At 43.1% G+C, this 16,661-nt stretch overlaps 1 protein-coding gene across 2 annotated transcripts in view; it reads right to left on the bottom strand.

The window, feature by feature from the left end:
- LOC129863654 (mitogen-activated protein kinase kinase kinase 1-like) overlaps nt 1-16,661 on the bottom strand; it is a 114,129-nt gene that overhangs the window by 2,238 nt on the left and 95,230 nt on the right. For both annotated transcript variants that reach the window (XM_055935781.1, XM_055935782.1), the window contains exons 15-19: nt 10,182-10,334; nt 9,630-9,792; nt 9,343-9,474; nt 8,926-9,068; nt 7,785-7,916 (exon numbers count right to left, since the gene is read on the bottom strand). In XM_055935781.1, the coding sequence (XP_055791756.1) occupies nt 7,785-7,916; nt 8,926-9,068; nt 9,343-9,474; nt 9,630-9,792; nt 10,182-10,334 (723 nt within the window). The remainder of the gene's footprint in view (nt 1-7,784; nt 7,917-8,925; nt 9,069-9,342; nt 9,475-9,629; nt 9,793-10,181; nt 10,335-16,661) is intronic.

Here is a 16,661-nt window from a genome sequence, read left to right as displayed (position 1 = left end):
AGGAATAACTGTGTTCTATTAAACCTGACCAAAAAAGAAGAGGGAAACATGCCACTGATCCGCTACCTGCAAGACAAACTTCCCGAGTGGCTCCACCTGTCCACCGACAGGCCCATAGAACTCGAGAGAGCTCACCGAGCACTGAGACCCCCACCAGCAGCCAGACAACCACCGCGCCAATCACCATACGTTTCCTTAGATTCACCGACAAGGAACGAGTCCTACAGGGGGAGAAAATCAACACCATTACAGTGGGAAACGCCAAGCTCACTTTACACCAGGACCTGTCAGCTGGAATACGGCGAAAGCGCAGAGAGTTTGACGAGGTGAAGAAATACTCCATTGACCGAGGCATCTTTAGGGGATTCAAATACCAAAACAAGCTCAGGATTCTTCACCAAGGAGCCCTGCGACACTTCAAAACTCCCAAAGAGGCAAAACGTTTATTGAAGGACAATGCTGGCCACTGAGAAATGGACCAATGATTAAAAGTGATTACTGTTACTACTAAAGGAGGTAAGTGTTACGGCAGATTCTGACGAAGAGGAGGTGTAGGGATCGGACCAAAACGCAGAGTGGAAAGTGTCCATGTTTTATTAACAATTAAACTGAACCCTAAACGAAACAAAATAGCAAAAGAGAATCTAACCGACAAACAGTCCCGTGTGGCACAACTACATACACGGAAGACAAACACCCACAAAACACACGTGAAACCCCGGCTGCCTAAGTATGATTCTCAATCAGGGACAACGAATGACAGCTGCCTCTGATTGAGAATCATACCAGGCCGAACACAAAAAACCCAACATAGAAAACACACATAGACAACCCACCCCCACTCACGCCCTGACCATACTAAATAAATACAAAATAAGGGAAAATAAGGTTAGGAACGTGACAGTAAGACAACATATAGCCGCCATACAATGACCCACCGCCCCGCTAAATGTCATTATAGCCGTCTAATTTGTATTTATTTAGTAGGCCTAACCTAGGCCTATAAAACATAAAACATCCACTAACCTAGGCCTACTAAACTTTTATCCTACTTTATTTCCCGCCTTTTTTTATTATCATTTGCAGTTATCATTTTCACACAGGCCTCCACCATTTATAGCCTGTGGATTATGACACATTTACAGACGTAACGAGAGTCTCAATGTGTCAATTGTATGCCTATGGCCTTATCCTGTCGCTATTTCGTTTTAATTAAAGCAAACAACTTATCCTATAGATCCATCTTCAGGATTTGCTCCATCATTTGTGTTTTATTTGTTTTTGGGAACACAGAATTGAGACTGAGCGTGGGGTTAATAGATCCAACGGGATATGTCGAGTTGTTTAGGAACTCGGCTGGGGTGTTCAGAGATTGGTCTTTTACGTACACCACTTATTTTTTTATTTTATGTGATCGCAGCTGTAACGATTATCCACCTATACCCAGAGATGACATTGACTAGTACCTTAAATCTACTGGCATGGAACTGCCATGGTCTAGGTCATGCAATAAAATGGAAAAAGATAATATGTGCTCTTAAAAAGGAAAAAGCAAACATCACACAAGAGACACACCTCTGTGATGCTGAACCTGCTAAACTCCGCAGAGCTTGGGTGGGACAGGTGTATTTCTCGTCTTTCAAATCAAACAAACAGTAGAGGCACAGCCATTCCTATCCATAAGAATGTTCCATTCATAATTGACAAAAACATATCTGATCCGGAGGGGAGATTTATTCTGATAACTGGGTCACTGTATAGGCAACCAGTTACTATCTTAAACATTTACGCCCCTAACACAGATACTCCTGCTTTCACGTCGAAAATGATAACCCTGTTCAACGAACATTGTGTTTCCTTTGGAGTGCTGGCTGGAGATTTTAATTGTACCCCCAACCCAACCCTGGACAAATCATCTCAAGTCCCCACCACAAACCCTAGATCTGCAAAGATGTCGTTCCTCTCTTACTAAAGAGATGGGACTGATAGGTCGGCAGGTAGCCTAGTGGTTAGAGTGTTGGACTAGTAACCGAAAGGTTGCAAGATCGAATCCCCGAGCTGACAAGGTAAAAATCTGTCGAACTGCCCCTGAACAAGGCAGTTAACCCACTGTTCCTAGGCCGTCATTCTAAATAAGAATTTGTTCTAAACTGACTTGCCTAGTTAAATAAAGGTAAAATAGATATCTGGAGAGAGACTAATAGCTCATCTATGGACTATACATACTACTCAAATGTCCATAACACCTACTCTCGTATACAGTTGAAGTTGGAAGTTTACATACACTTAGGTTGGAATCATTAAAACTTGTTTTTCAACCACTCCACATGTTTCTTGTTAACAAACTATAGTTTTGGGAAGTCGGTTAGGAAACACACTTTGTGCATGACACAAGTAATTTCCAACAATTGTTTACAGTGTTTACACTGTGTCACAAGTCCAGTGGGTCAGAAGTTTACATACACTAAGTTGACTCTCCCTTCTTATGGCTGCAGGGGCAGTATTGAGTAGCTTGGATGAAAAGGTGCCCAGAGGTGCCCAGAGTAAACTGCCTGCTCCTCAGTCCCAGTTGCTAATATATGCATATTATTAGTCTATTTGGATAGAATACACTCTGAAGTTTCTAAAACTGTTTGAATGATGTCTGTGAGTATAACAGAACTCATATGGCAGGCAAAAACCTGAGAAAAAAATCCAACCAGGAAGTGGGAAATCTGAGGTTTGTAGGTTTTCAACTCTTCGCCTATCAAATACACAGTGGGATATGGGTCATTTTGCACTTCCTACAGCTTCCACTAGATGTCAACAGTCTTTGGAACCTTGTCTGATGCTTCTACTGTGAAGTGGGGCCGAAGGAGAGGGGATTGAGTAAGGTCTATCATGTGCGGACCATGCGCGTTCATGTGAGAGCGAGCTCTGTTCTATCGCATTTCTGAAGACAAAAAGGAATCCTCCGGTTAGAAATATTATTGAAGATTTATGTTAAAAGCATCCTAAAGATTGATTCAATACATCGTTGGACATGTTTCTACTGACTGTTATGGAACTTTTTGACATTTCGTCTGCTTTTAGTGAACGCGCTTCGTGACTTTGGATTTGTTTACCAAACGCGCTAACAAAAGTAGCTATTTGGACATAAATGATGGACATTACCGAACAAATCAAACATTTATTGTGGAACTGGGAATCCTGGGAGTGCATTCTGATGAAGATCATCAAAGGTAAGTGAATATTTAAAATGTTATTTCTGACTTCTGTTGACTGCACAATATGGCGGGTACCTGTATGGCTTGATTGGGCTCTGAGCGCCGACCTCAGATTATTGCATGGTTTTTGCTTTTTCTGTAAAGCTTTTTTTGAAATCTGACACAGCGGTTGCATTAAGAACAAGTTTATCTTTAATTCTATGTAAAACATGTATCTTTCATCAAAGTTTATGATGAGTATTTCTGTTATTTGATGTGGCTCTCTGCAATTTTTGGATATAAATATGAACTTTATCGAACAAAACATATATGTATTGTGTAACATGAAGCCCGATGAGTGTCATCTGATGAAGATCATCAAAGGTTAGTGATTAATTTTATCTCTATCTGTGGATGTATTTCAAGGCCACACCTTCAAACTCAGTGCCTCTTTGCTTGAAATCATGGGAAAATCAAAAGAAATCAGCCAAGACCTCAGAAAATAAATTGTAGACCTCCACAAGTCTGGTTAATTCTTGGGAGCAATTTCCAAACGTCTGAAGGTACCACGTTCATCTGTACAAACAATAGTACGCAAGTATACACACCATGGGACCACGCAGCAGTCATACCACTCAAGAAGGAGACGTGTTCTGTATCCTAGAGATGAACGTACTTTGGTGCGAAAAGTACAAATCAATCCCAGAACAACAGCAAAGGACCTTGTAAAGATGCTGGAGGAAACAGGTACAAAAGTATCTATATCCACAGTAAAACTAATTCTATACCGACATAACCTGAAAGTCTGCTCAGCAAGGAAGAAGCCACTGCTCCAAAACTGCCATAAAAATGCCAGACTACGGTTTTCAACTGCACATGGGGACACAGATCATACTTTTTGGAGTAATGTCCTCTGGTCTGATGAAACAAAAATAGAATTGTTTGGCCATAATGAGCATCATTATGTTTGGAGGAAAAAGGGGGATGCTTGCAAGCCGAAGAACATCATCCCAACCGTGAAGCACGGGGGTGGCAGCATCGTGTTGTGGGGGTGCTTTGCTGCAGGAGGGACTGGTGCACTTCACAAAATAGATGGCATCATGAAGGAGGAAAATTATGTGGATATATTGAAGCTGCATCTCAAGACATCAGTCAGGAAGTTAAAGCTTGGTCGCAAATGGATCTTCCCAAATGGACAATGACCCCAAGCATACTTCCAAAGTTGTGGCAAAATGGCTTAAGGACAACACAGTCAAGGTATTGGATTGGCCATCACAAAGCCCTGACCTCAATCCTATAGAATATTTGTGGGCAGAACTGAAAAAGCATGTGCGAGCAAGGAGGCCCACAAACCTGACTCAGTTACACCAGCTCTGTCAGGAGGAATGGGCAAAAATTCACCCAACTTATTGTGGGAAGCTTGTGGAAGGCTACCTGTAACGTTTGACCTAAGTTAAACAATTTGAAGGCAACACTACCAAATACTAATTGAGTGTATGTAAACTTCTGACCCACTGGGAATGTGATGAAAGAAATAAAAGCTGAAATAAATCATTCTCTCTACTATTATTCTGACATTTCACATTCTTAAAATAAAATGGTGATCTAACTGACCTAAAACAGGGATTTGTAATAGGATTAAATGTCAGGAATTGTGAAAAACTGAGTTTAAATGTATTTGGCTAAGGTGTATGTAAACTTCCGACTTCAACTGTACACGATGAGATTATTATGGACAGCCAAGCATCAATCATCATGTCACCAGAATAAGATATTTATTGGAAAGGAGTGTGAAGCTCATTACCCTGTGAAGTTCATCATAATTATTTAATCTGCAGACTAATAAACTGCATGCTTTCCAAAGTCATAGTGGGAGGACCAGACAATATCACCGTGTGGCTCGAATTTACTTCAATATGATGGTTGTTATATCAATATTTGCGCATAAAAGCGTTTTTATTTCTCGCATAAAAATATCCCACCTTTTCTAGCGTATTTTTTTGTGTCAATATGTGGAAAATTTACTGTCAAAATTACTGATCCCATCAAGCTGTCATGACATTTTTTATCCGGAATGTACTTTACTCGCATAAAAAGGTTGGATGGAAACCTGGTTATTGAAAACCTGTGGATTGAATTGAAGAAAGGGGGATACCTAGTCAGTGGTACAACTGAATGGATTCAACTGAAATGTGTCTTCCACATTTAACCCAACCCCTCTGCGGGGGGCTGCCATAATCGACATCCACGTTTTCGGCGGCAGGGAACAGTGGGTTAACTGCCTTGCTCAGTGGCAGAAAAACAGATTTTTACCTTGTCAGCTCCGGGATTCAATCCAGCAACCTTTCAGATACTGGCCCAACGCTCTAACCACTAGGCTACCTGCCGGGCAGTCCATCAGCGCAGACAAAGGATATCAAGGATCTGGAAAGACTCTGCATAGAGGAATGATCTAAAATCACTCACGTGTTCTCAAATCTCATAAAATTCTGCCTGAAAGTGGAATTATGTTTTTCGAAATGACCTTAACAATTATCTGTAAGGTTTCAGTCAAGCAGTACATTTTAAAACACAAATTCAACCACAAAAACCAGGGAGGTATTCCAATACCTAGCAAATAAGGGCACCTATCGGTAGATGGGTAAAAATACAAAAAGCAGACATTGAATATCTCTTTGAGCATGGTGAAGTTAATTACACTTTGGATGGTGTATCAATAAACCCTGTCACTACAAAGATACAGGCGTCCTTCCTAACTCAGTTGCCGGAAAGAGGCCAACGGTGACTTTAAAACAGTTACAGAGTTTAATGGCTGTGATAGAAGAAAACTGAGGATGGATTAACAACATTGTAGTTACTCCACAATACTAACCTACATGACAAAGTGAAAAGGAAGGAAGGCTGTACAGAATACAAATATTCCAAAACATGCATCCTGTTTGCAACAAGGCACTAAAGTAATACTACAAAAAAATGTGGCAAAGAAATGCACTTAAAAAATATATTTTTTTAATTTTAATTTTATTTTATCCCATTTTCTCCCCAATTTTCGTGGTATCCAAACGCTAGTAATTACTATCTTGTCTCATCGCTACAACTCCCGTACGGGCTCGGGAGAGACGAAGGTCGAAAGCCATGCGTCCTCTGAAGCACAACCCAACCAAGCCGCACTGCTTCTTAACACAGCGCGCCTCCAACCCGGAAGCCAGCCGCACCAATGTGTCGGAGGAAACACCGTGTACCTGGACCCCTTGGTTAGCGCGCACTGCACCCGGCCCGCCACAGGAGTCGCTGGAGCGCGATGAGACAAGGATATCCCTACCGGCCAAACCCTCCCTAACCCGGACGACACTATGCCAATTGTGCGTAGCCCCACGGACGTCCCGGTCACGGCCGGCTGCGACAGAGCCTGGGCGCGAACCAAGAGACTCTGGTGGCGCAGCTAGCACTGCGATGCAGTGCCCTAGACCACTGCGCCACCCGGGAGGCCTAGGAATTCACTTTTTGTCCTGAATACGAAGTGTTATGTTTGGGGCAAATCCATTACAACACAGTACCACGCTCCATATTTTCGAGTATAGTTATGGGTATGCTTGTAATTGTTAGGGACTGGGGAGTTTTTCAGGATAAAAAATAAATGGAATGGAGCTAAGCACAGGCAAAATTCTAGAGGAAAACCTGGTTCATCAGTCTGCTTTCCATCAGACACTGGGGGATTAATGAACTTTTCAGCAAGAGAATAACCTAAAACACAAGGCCAAATCTACACTGGAGTTGCTGACCAAGAAGACAGTGAATGTTCCTGAGTGGCCAAGTTGTTGTCTAGCAATGATAAACAACCAATTTGACAGAGATTGAATACTTTTTTTTTTTTTTTTTTTAGAATAGTGGGCAAATGTTGCCCAATCCAGCTGTGGAAAGGTCTTAGAGACAGCTGTAATCGCTGCCAAAGGTGCTTCTATCAAGTATTGACTTGGGTGTCTGAATATAGAATATAATATATAGATATTTCTGTATTTAATTTTCAATAAATTAGCAAAAAAAAAAAAAAACATGTTTTCACTTTGTCATTATTTTCACTTTGTCTTTTACAACTATACGTGAGTTTTTACAGCTATATGTGTGCTTTTTCAGCTATATGTGTGTACATCAATCAATATAAAGTCATGTTGTGGCAGTATATCCTGTGAATTCTTTAAGTTCAAGCCTTACAAGCAGAGAGTGCCAACTCCATCTAGTTGGGGAAAACACTGATTGTGCAGTTTTTTGTGGGTCGCATATTCAATGATAATGCTCAAGACCCAACAATAAAATGTCTAGGTATAGGATATTTCTGGTCCTGAAGACAAATTGATCACATATCTAAGTGACTGGACATGTTTTCCTTAAAATACTAACTTTGTGACTTTAATTATAATAATAAACATAATATATGCCCTTTAGCAGACACTTTTATTCAAAGAGACTTATCGTCATGCGTGCATACATTTTTCACATTGGGTGGCGCCAGGAATAAACCCACAATCCTGACATTTCAAGCGCCATGCTCTACCAACTGAGCCATACAGGACCACACCACACTACTTGTATTGACGGTACCTTGAATATGAGGGCCAGATGGTTGGAGTGTTTCTCAGCGTTCCAGGGGGGCTTGGCACAAGACATCTCGATGATGGCACATCCCACACTCCACACATCACAGCTCCGGCCGTACTGCTGTCCACGTAGCACCTACAGAGTCAACCATACACTGAAGGTATCAACATATGGACAAATGCATTACGTTTATTGAATTTAAGCATTTAATGCACGGACCCACTACACACGCATACTTAACTCTACTCCATTCATAGTCTTTAATGTGCAAATAGCGGCAGAATTGACCGAAATGGCAAGCCATTGTTTTACAGCACTTGACTGGGTGTTGTTGAAGACAGACTTATTTTTGGTGGATGGACACATAATGTCAAACCAAAGGATGTGACTCGGCCAACGAGTTAAATTTATCACGGAGCCTCCCATCATGTTTTGTTGGGTCTGTATTTAGTTGCCCTCTTTCTTCATTCTTTATCACGACTATGGCTTCAATTAATTCTGAGGCCAAATCTTGCTTTCTTATGTTTGGGGAAGGATATTTAAATGTCAATGGCTTCCGACAAAGATTTATTTTCGCCGCGAAACACAGCCGCCATTATGCAGGCCATTCAGAATCACGTGTCCGCTGGGGAACTGAACTAAAGTGGATTTCGATTTCTCAGTAACTCCCAAATGAAAGAAAATTATAATCCCTTTTGAGAGAGGGCCCCCACAATGGAGTCCGGACCTTTAATGCCTTGTTACTACTGTGGCTCCCAAAACTTTGTTTAATTAGGAGTGAGTTCAGCTGTGAACTGCCTATCACAGCACAGCAGCCCAGTTCATTATCAGCATCCTCAGGGACCTCTTCAAAAAAACAGCTCCCACAGAAGGCTACTGCTTCTGCCGCTGTTTCTTCTTTCTCTTTCAGATCCTCTCCACAAACAGGATACAGAGGATTGAGAGGTTTTGATCTTAGGGCATTTGTTTAAGTGGCAGAATTTTCTAGCTTTATGCTCACAAGCTTCATGCCAGCCATCACTTGTACACAGTGTGTGTGTCTGAAATGCTCTGTGGCTCTGGTCAAAAGTAGTGCACTATAAATGCCGGGAAGAGAGTGCTAATTCGGACACAGATTTAGTCTCTCTCCCTCATCCATGTTTACCTCGGGGGCCATGAAGGCGATGGTTCCCAGGAGTTGGCCTTGGAACTCCCCTGCTCCAGTGCCCTTAGAGGCCAGTCTGGCAGCAGCTCCGAAGTCGGCTATACGCAGCCTCTGACCTGTGCTGTCAATCAGCAGGTTGGCACCTGGGGGAGAGAGAGAGTGGAGTGGGGGAAGGGTAGTTATTGAAGAGATAGGATGTCCTGACCAGTAAAAAAATCCCAAGCCCTTATTATAGTATTATAGTAAAACTAAAACGTGGAACACATAAATGAGTTTGTTTGTGTCCTGGGTCGAGCACATAGGGGCTCGCCATCCCCCCTCCTTCAGCTCTGTGACAGGCAGCACAATTTCAGCAGGGATTTCCTGTGTGCTGGAGGTTGTTTGTGTGCGTGTGTGCGTGTGCGTGTGTGCACTCACCTTTGATGTCTCTGTGGATGATCTGATTCTCGTGGAGGTAGGCCAGGCCTCGGAGCAGCTGCTCCGTGTAGTTGATGATCACAGCCTCCTTGAAGGCCCCGTACTTGTTCAGGAGATGGGACACACTCCCACCTGGACACAACAGAGAGAGGATAAACCATAGAGATAGACTTACTATAACCTAGTCATTCTATTTCTAAGGGAGCAACAAGTGTGATTGTTATAGGAGGGAGGACAATGCTTTTTGTTTTTTCAACGTTGGATGTGTCATCATCAAAGGCCCTTACCTGCCATCCACTCTACCATCAGGTTGTAGTTGCTCTTCTCGCAGGTGGCCCCCAGCATGCGGATGATGTTGGGGTGGTTGAGGTGGGCCATCATCCGGATCTCCTCCCTCAGAGCCTCCACCACCTCCTCCTGCTCTGACGATGTGTTCCTCACATACGTCACCTAGATGGAGAGGACACACACACACACTCATGGTTATTAGGGGATGAAAGAGCTAGACATTCTCTTTAAGGGCTACATCTCAGTTTGATGTCACTTGTTAAAATTGAATCAACTCTGAAATGGAATCCATAGGCCCCACCTAGAAACAACACCTAGCTCCCAATCCTAGACACTCCTGCAGATCTGAAAGAATTGAATTGGTATAGAAAATATGGTAATAGGTCTCCCTTGCCCTCTGAACGGCTAGGATGAATTTTCACAATATTGCTTATACCTATCCATTTCTATCATATCAACAGGAGTACATAGGAGTTGTTTGGAATTCATCATAGGAGAATCAGCCCTAGGATAGGCTCTCTGATTGCCTTGTATGTGTCTCCTCTTCTCACCTGTTTGACTGCCAGCAGGGTGCCAGTGCCCACGTCCTGGGCCTGGTAGCAGGAGGAGAAGGCCCCCAAGCCAATCTGCTGGCCCTTCAGCCACTCGTGGCCCTCCCTGTAGGGCTGCTTTGCTTTGGTAAGGCCAGGCAGAGTCTCTGGGGTCTGGGGAACCATATAAGACATCGTGTCAGTATGCCATCCCATACCAGGGCAGGACACAATGTCGTGGAACACTCAGATAGATATTATGTAGAACAAACATGCATTTCTGACATGTAGCCAGGAATCACGTCAGTTCTATTTGTTGACGTTTCTATCTGCAACGTTTCACCTATACACACGATTGCCTATACACATACAATTAACTGCCAAAATAAAGAAACACCAACATAAACTGTCTTAATAGGGTGTTGGGCCACCACAAGCCAGAACAGCTTCAATGCACCTTGGCATAGATTCAACAAGTGTCTGGAACTCTATTGGAGGGATGCGACACCATTCATCCACAAGAAATTCCATAATTTGGTGTTTTATTGATGGTGGTGGAAAACGCTGTCTCAGGCGTCGCTCCAGAATCTCCCATAAGTGTCCAATTAGGTTGAGATCTGGTGACTGAGACGGCCATTGTAAAAACGGACAGCTTCAGTCAGCTATTTAGTGCTTTCTCCATAGGCCTCCTATTCACAAGACCCAAACTTCTTTAGTTCTTATTATTGGTCAAGGTCATGCCAGACAGCATTATGTTAGCCTATCAGCAGTTAGTATTCCTGGGACGTTCAGTGTAGCACGAGCAGGGCAGATGTCAGAAAAGTGCTTTCACCATACGATGTTTTCCATCCTACTAGTCTTTCTCCTATGGTTAAAATACTTTTGCTGTATGATATTTTATTGTGCATGCATCTAAAAGTGCCTTAAGATGTTTATGTCTTGTTGTTTTCGGATCTCAATATTAACTATTGTTATAACTGCCATTTGTATTGAGGGTGTTCGCTAGCTCGCGGTCTCGCTAGCGTTAGCTCTAGCATTAACAATTGAATTCAGAATGTATTAGGATTTAGCATGCTTATTAGCATTTAGTCGTTGGTTAGCATTTCTCATGCATGGTGCCATGCTAGATTATTTGTGTATATCGCTCATGCTATATTTAAGCAATAAGGCACGGGGAGTGGGTGTGGTATATGGCCAATATACCATGGCTAAGGGCTATTCTTAGGCAAGATGCAACACCATTAGCTGTGGTATATTGGCCATATATCACAAACCCCCGAGGTGCCTTAATGCTATTAAAAACTAGTTACCAATGTAATTAGAGCAGTAAAAATAAATGTTTTATCATAAACGTGGCTGTCAGCCAATCAACATTCAGGGCTCGAACCACCCAGTTTATAATCTGGGTTATATTCGTAGACATTTCTACATTGCTGTATTTGCTATACAGTGCCTTGGGAAAGTATTCAGACCCCTTGACTTTTTCCACCTTTTGTTACGTTACAGCCTTATTTTAAAACTGATGAGAAAAAAAAATCCTCATCAATCTACACACAATACTGAAATATTACATTTATGTAAATATTCAGACCCTTTACTCAGTACTTTGTTGAAGCATATTTGGCAGCGATTACAGCCTTGAGTCTTCTTGGGTATGACACTACAAGCTTGGCACACCTGTTTTTGGGGAGTTTCTCCCATTCTTCTCCGCAGATCCTCTTAAGCTCTGTCAGGTTGGATGAGGAGCGTAGCTGCACAGCTATTTTCAGGTCTCTCCAGAGATGCTCGATCGGGTTCAAGTCCTGGCTCTGGCTGGGCCACTCAAGGACATTGAGACTTGTCCCGAAGCCACTCCTGCGTTGTCTTGGCTGTGTGCTTAAGGTCGTTGTCCGGTTGGAAGGTGAACATTCCCACAGTCTGAGGACCTGACCGCTCTGGAGAAGGTTTTCATCAAGGATATCTCTGTACTTTGCTCAGTTCATCTTTCCCTCGATCCTGACTAGTCTCCCAGTCCCTGCCGCTGAAAAACCTCTCAACAGCATGATGCTGCCACCACCATGCTTCACCGTAGGGATGGTGCCAGGTTTCCTCCAGACGTGAAGCTTGGCATTCAGGCCAAAGTGTTCAATCTTGGGTTCATCAGACCAGAGAATGTTGTTTCTCATGGTGTGAGTCTTTAGGTGCCTTTTGGCAAACTCAGAGTTGACTGTCATGTGCCTTTTACTGAGGTGTGGCTTCCGTCTGGCCACTCTACCATAAAGGCCTGATTGGTGGAGTGCTGCGGAAATGGAGAAACTCTAGAGCTCTGTCAGAGTGACCATCGGGTTCTTGGTCACCTTCCTGACCAAAGCCCTTCTCCCCCGATTGCTCAGTTTGGCCGGACTGCCAGCTCTAGAAAGAGTTTTGGTGGTTCCAAACTTCTTCAATTTAAGAATGATGGAGGCCACTGTGGTCTTAGGGACCTTCAATGTTGAAGACATGTTTGGTACACTTCCCTAGATCTGTGCCTCGACACAATGCTGTCTCGGAGCTCTACGGACAATTCCTTCGGCCTCATGGCTTGGTTTTTGCTCTGACATGTACTGTCAACTGTGGAACCTTATATATATATTTATTTTTTATTTAATTTATTTAACTATATAGACAGGTGTGTTCCTTTCCAAATCATGTCCAATCAATTGAATCTACCACAGGTGGTCTCCAATTAAGTTGAAGAAACATCTCAAAGACGATCAATGGAAACAGGATGCACCTGAGCTCAATTTCGAATCTCATAGCAAAGCGTCTGAATGTTTTTAATTTTAATATATTAGCACAAATTTCTAAAAACCTGTTTTCGCTTTGTCATAATGGAGTAGTGTGTGTAGATTGCTGTGTATTTTTAAAAATCTATTTTAGAATAAGGCTGTAACATAACAAAATGTGGAAAAAGTTAAGGGGTCTGAATACTTTCCAAATGCACTGTATAAAGTAAAATATTGTTGGTTGCGTGGAGAGTGCGTGGAGGAGGAACAGGGTTCTGGAGACGCACAGGAAGCCTGGTGCGTGGTGTTGGCACTGGTGGTACTGGACTGGAGCAAGGAGGTGGCACCGGATATACCGGACCATGAAAGCGTACTGGCTCTCTTAAGCACCGAGCCTGCCCAACCTTACTTGGTTGAATGCTCCCCGTAGCCAGGCCAATGCGGGGAGGTGGAATAACCGGCACTGGGCTGTGCTAGCGAACCGGGGACACCATGCGTAAGGCTGGTGCCATGTACATTGGCCCGAGGAGACGCACTGGAGACCAGCTGCGTTGAGCCGGCTTCATGGCACCTGGCTCGATGCCCACTCTAGCCTGGCCAATACGTGGAGCTGGGATGTACCGCACCGGGCTATGCACACGTACAGGAGACACTGTGCGCTCTTCTGCATAACACGGTGTCTGCCCGTACTCTCGCTCTCCACGGTAAGCCCGGGAAGTTGGCGCAGGTCTCCTACCTGACTTTGCCACATTCACCCTTTACCCCCCCCCCCCCCCCCCCTCCCCAAGAAATTTTTGGGGCTGACTCTCGGGCTTCCTTGCCAACCGTGTTCCCTCGTAACACCGGTTCCCTTTCGCAGCTGCCTCTGCTCTCCTAGCTGCCTCCACCTGTTCCCATGGAAGGCGATCCCTTCCAGCCAGGATCTCCTCCCATGTGTAGCAACGCTTTCCATCCAACACGTCTTCCCAAATCCATTCCTCCTGACATCGCTGCTGCCGCTGCTGCCCGTTACCACGCTGCTTGGTCCGAGTTTGGTGGGTGGTTCTGTAACGGTTTTCTTCCTGAGATGAAGGAGAGAACCAAAACGCAGCGTGGCTAGTGTTCAACATGTTTAATAACAAAGAGACGATAACGTGAACACTATACAAAATAACAAACGTGAAAACCGAGACAGTCCTATCTGGTGCAGAACACAAAGACAGGAAACAACCACCCACAAACCCCAACACAAAACAAGCCACCTAAATATGGTTCCCAATCAGAGACAATGACAAACACCTGCCTCTGATTGAGAACCATATCAGGCATACATAGAAATGGACAAACTAGACACACAACATAGAATGCCCACCCAGCTCACGTCCTGACCAACACTAAAACAAGTAAAACACACAAGAACTATGGTCAGAACGTGACACTAACAGAACACAGAGAGTGATCTTTAATGGAAGCCTCTCAAACATAATCAAGGTAGAAGCAGGAATTCCACAGAGTAGCTGTTTAGGCCCCTTGCTTTTTTCAATCATTACTAACGACATGCCACTGGTTTTGAGTAAAGCCAGGGTGTCTATGTATGCGGATGACTCAACACTACACGTCAGGTACTACAGCGACTGAAATGACTGCAACACTTAACAAAGAGTTCCAGTTAGTTTCAGAGTGGGTGGCAAGGAATAAGTTAGTTCTAAATATTACTAAAACTAAAAGCATTGTATTTGGGACAAAACACTCACTAAAAACCTGAACCTCAACTAAATCTTGTAATTAACAATGTGGAAATTGAGCAAGTTGAGGTGACTAAACTGCGTGGAGTAAACCTGGAGTAAACTGTCATGGTCAAAACATATTGATACAACAGTAGCTAAGATGGGGAGAAGTCTGTCCATGATAAAGCGCTGCTCTGCCTTCTTAACAACACTATTAACAAGGCAGGTCCTACAGGTCCTGGTTTTGTCGCACCTGGACTACTGTTCAGTCGTGTGGTCAGGTGCCACAAAGAGTGATTTGGGAAAATTGCAGTTGGCTCAGAACAGGGCAGCATGGCTGGCCCTTAAAAGTACACAGAGAGCTAAATCTCTCATGGCTCAAAGTGGAAGAGAGATTGACTTCCTCATTACTTTTTTGTAAGAGGTGTTGACAAGCTGAAGATACCAAGCTGTCTGTTTAAAATACTAGCACACAGCTCGGACACCCATGCATACCCCACAAGACATGCCACCAGAGGTCTCTTCACAGTCCCCAAGTCCAGAACAGACTATGGGAGGTGGACAGTATTACATAGAGCCATGACTACATGTAATTCTATTCCACATCAGGTAACTGATGCAAGCAGTAGAATCTGATTTTAAAAGCAGGTAAAAATACACCTTATGGAACAGCTGGGACTGTGAAGTAACACAAACATAGGCACAGACATGCATACATACACATGATAACATACGTACTATACACACACTTACACATGGATTTTGCGCTGTAGATATGTGGTAGTGGAGTATGGGCCTGAGGGCACACACTTAGTGTGTTGTGAATTCTGTAATGAATGTATTGTAATGTTTTTAAAATTGTATAACTGCCTTAATTTTTCCGGACTCCAGGAAGAGTAGCTGCTGCCTTGGCAGCATCTAATGGGGATCCATAATAAATACATATACAAAACTGTTGTGCAGCCAGACTTATTTGCCATTTCGTTTGCCTCATCTCTCTCAACCATAACATTTTTCAATATCTCATCAATCCACGGGGATTTAACAGTTTTTACAGTCATTTTCTTAATGGGTGTGCGCTTATTAGTAACTGTGATAAGCAATTTCATAAACGTGTCAAGTGCAGTGTCTGGTTGCTTCTCATTACACACCACAGATCAACAAATATTCTTGACATCAACAATAGGAATCACTACAAAACGTATTGTATGACATCCTATACACTATATTAGCCACAGCCTTCGGAACTTTGGTTTTCCTAGATATGGCTACTATATTGTGATCACTATATCCGATGGATTTGGATACTGCTTTCAAGCTCATTTCTGCAGCATTAGTAAAGATGTGAACAATGTTGATGATTTCATTCCTATGCTGTTTGTAACTACCCTGGTAGGTTGACTGAGAACCTGAACCAGGTTGTAGGCACTGGTTACAGTTTGAAGCTTTCTCTTGAGTGGGCAGCCTGATGAAAGCCAGTAAATATTTAAATCACCCAGAAAATATACCTCTCTGTTGATATCACATACATTATCAAGCATTTCACACATGTTATCCAGATACTGACTTTTAGCACTTGGTGGTCTATAGCAGCTTCCCACCAGAATGGGCTTTAGGTGAGGCAGATGAACCTGTAGACATATTACTTCAACATTATTTAACATAAGATCCACTCTAAGCTTTACAGGAATGTGGTTCTGAAAATGAATGGCCACACCTACACCTTTTGTATTTCTTTCTTTTCTGTAGATCTTATAACCATGTATTGCTACCAATGTGTCATCAAAGGTATTATCTAAGTGGTTTTCAGAGATTGTCAGAATACAAATGTCATCTGTTACTAGCAAATTATTGATTTCATTTGACCCGTTTCTTAACCTCTTGGGAATACCCCCCCCCCTCCCTTCAATTTCCGCCTGAAGACATACCCAAATCTAACTGTCTCTAGCTCAGGCCCAGGAGCAAGGATATGCATATTCTTGGTACCATTTGAAAGCAAACACTCTGAATTTTGTGTAAATGTGAATTGAATGTAGGAGAACATAACACAA

The sequence above is a fragment of the Salvelinus fontinalis genome, chromosome 10 (genome assembly GCF_029448725.1).
Source record: "Salvelinus fontinalis isolate EN_2023a chromosome 10, ASM2944872v1, whole genome shotgun sequence".
NCBI lineage: Eukaryota > Metazoa > Chordata > Actinopteri > Salmoniformes > Salmonidae > Salvelinus > Salvelinus fontinalis.
Note: the sequence above shows the minus strand (reverse complement) of the source record. Positions and strands in the feature narration are given on the sequence as shown.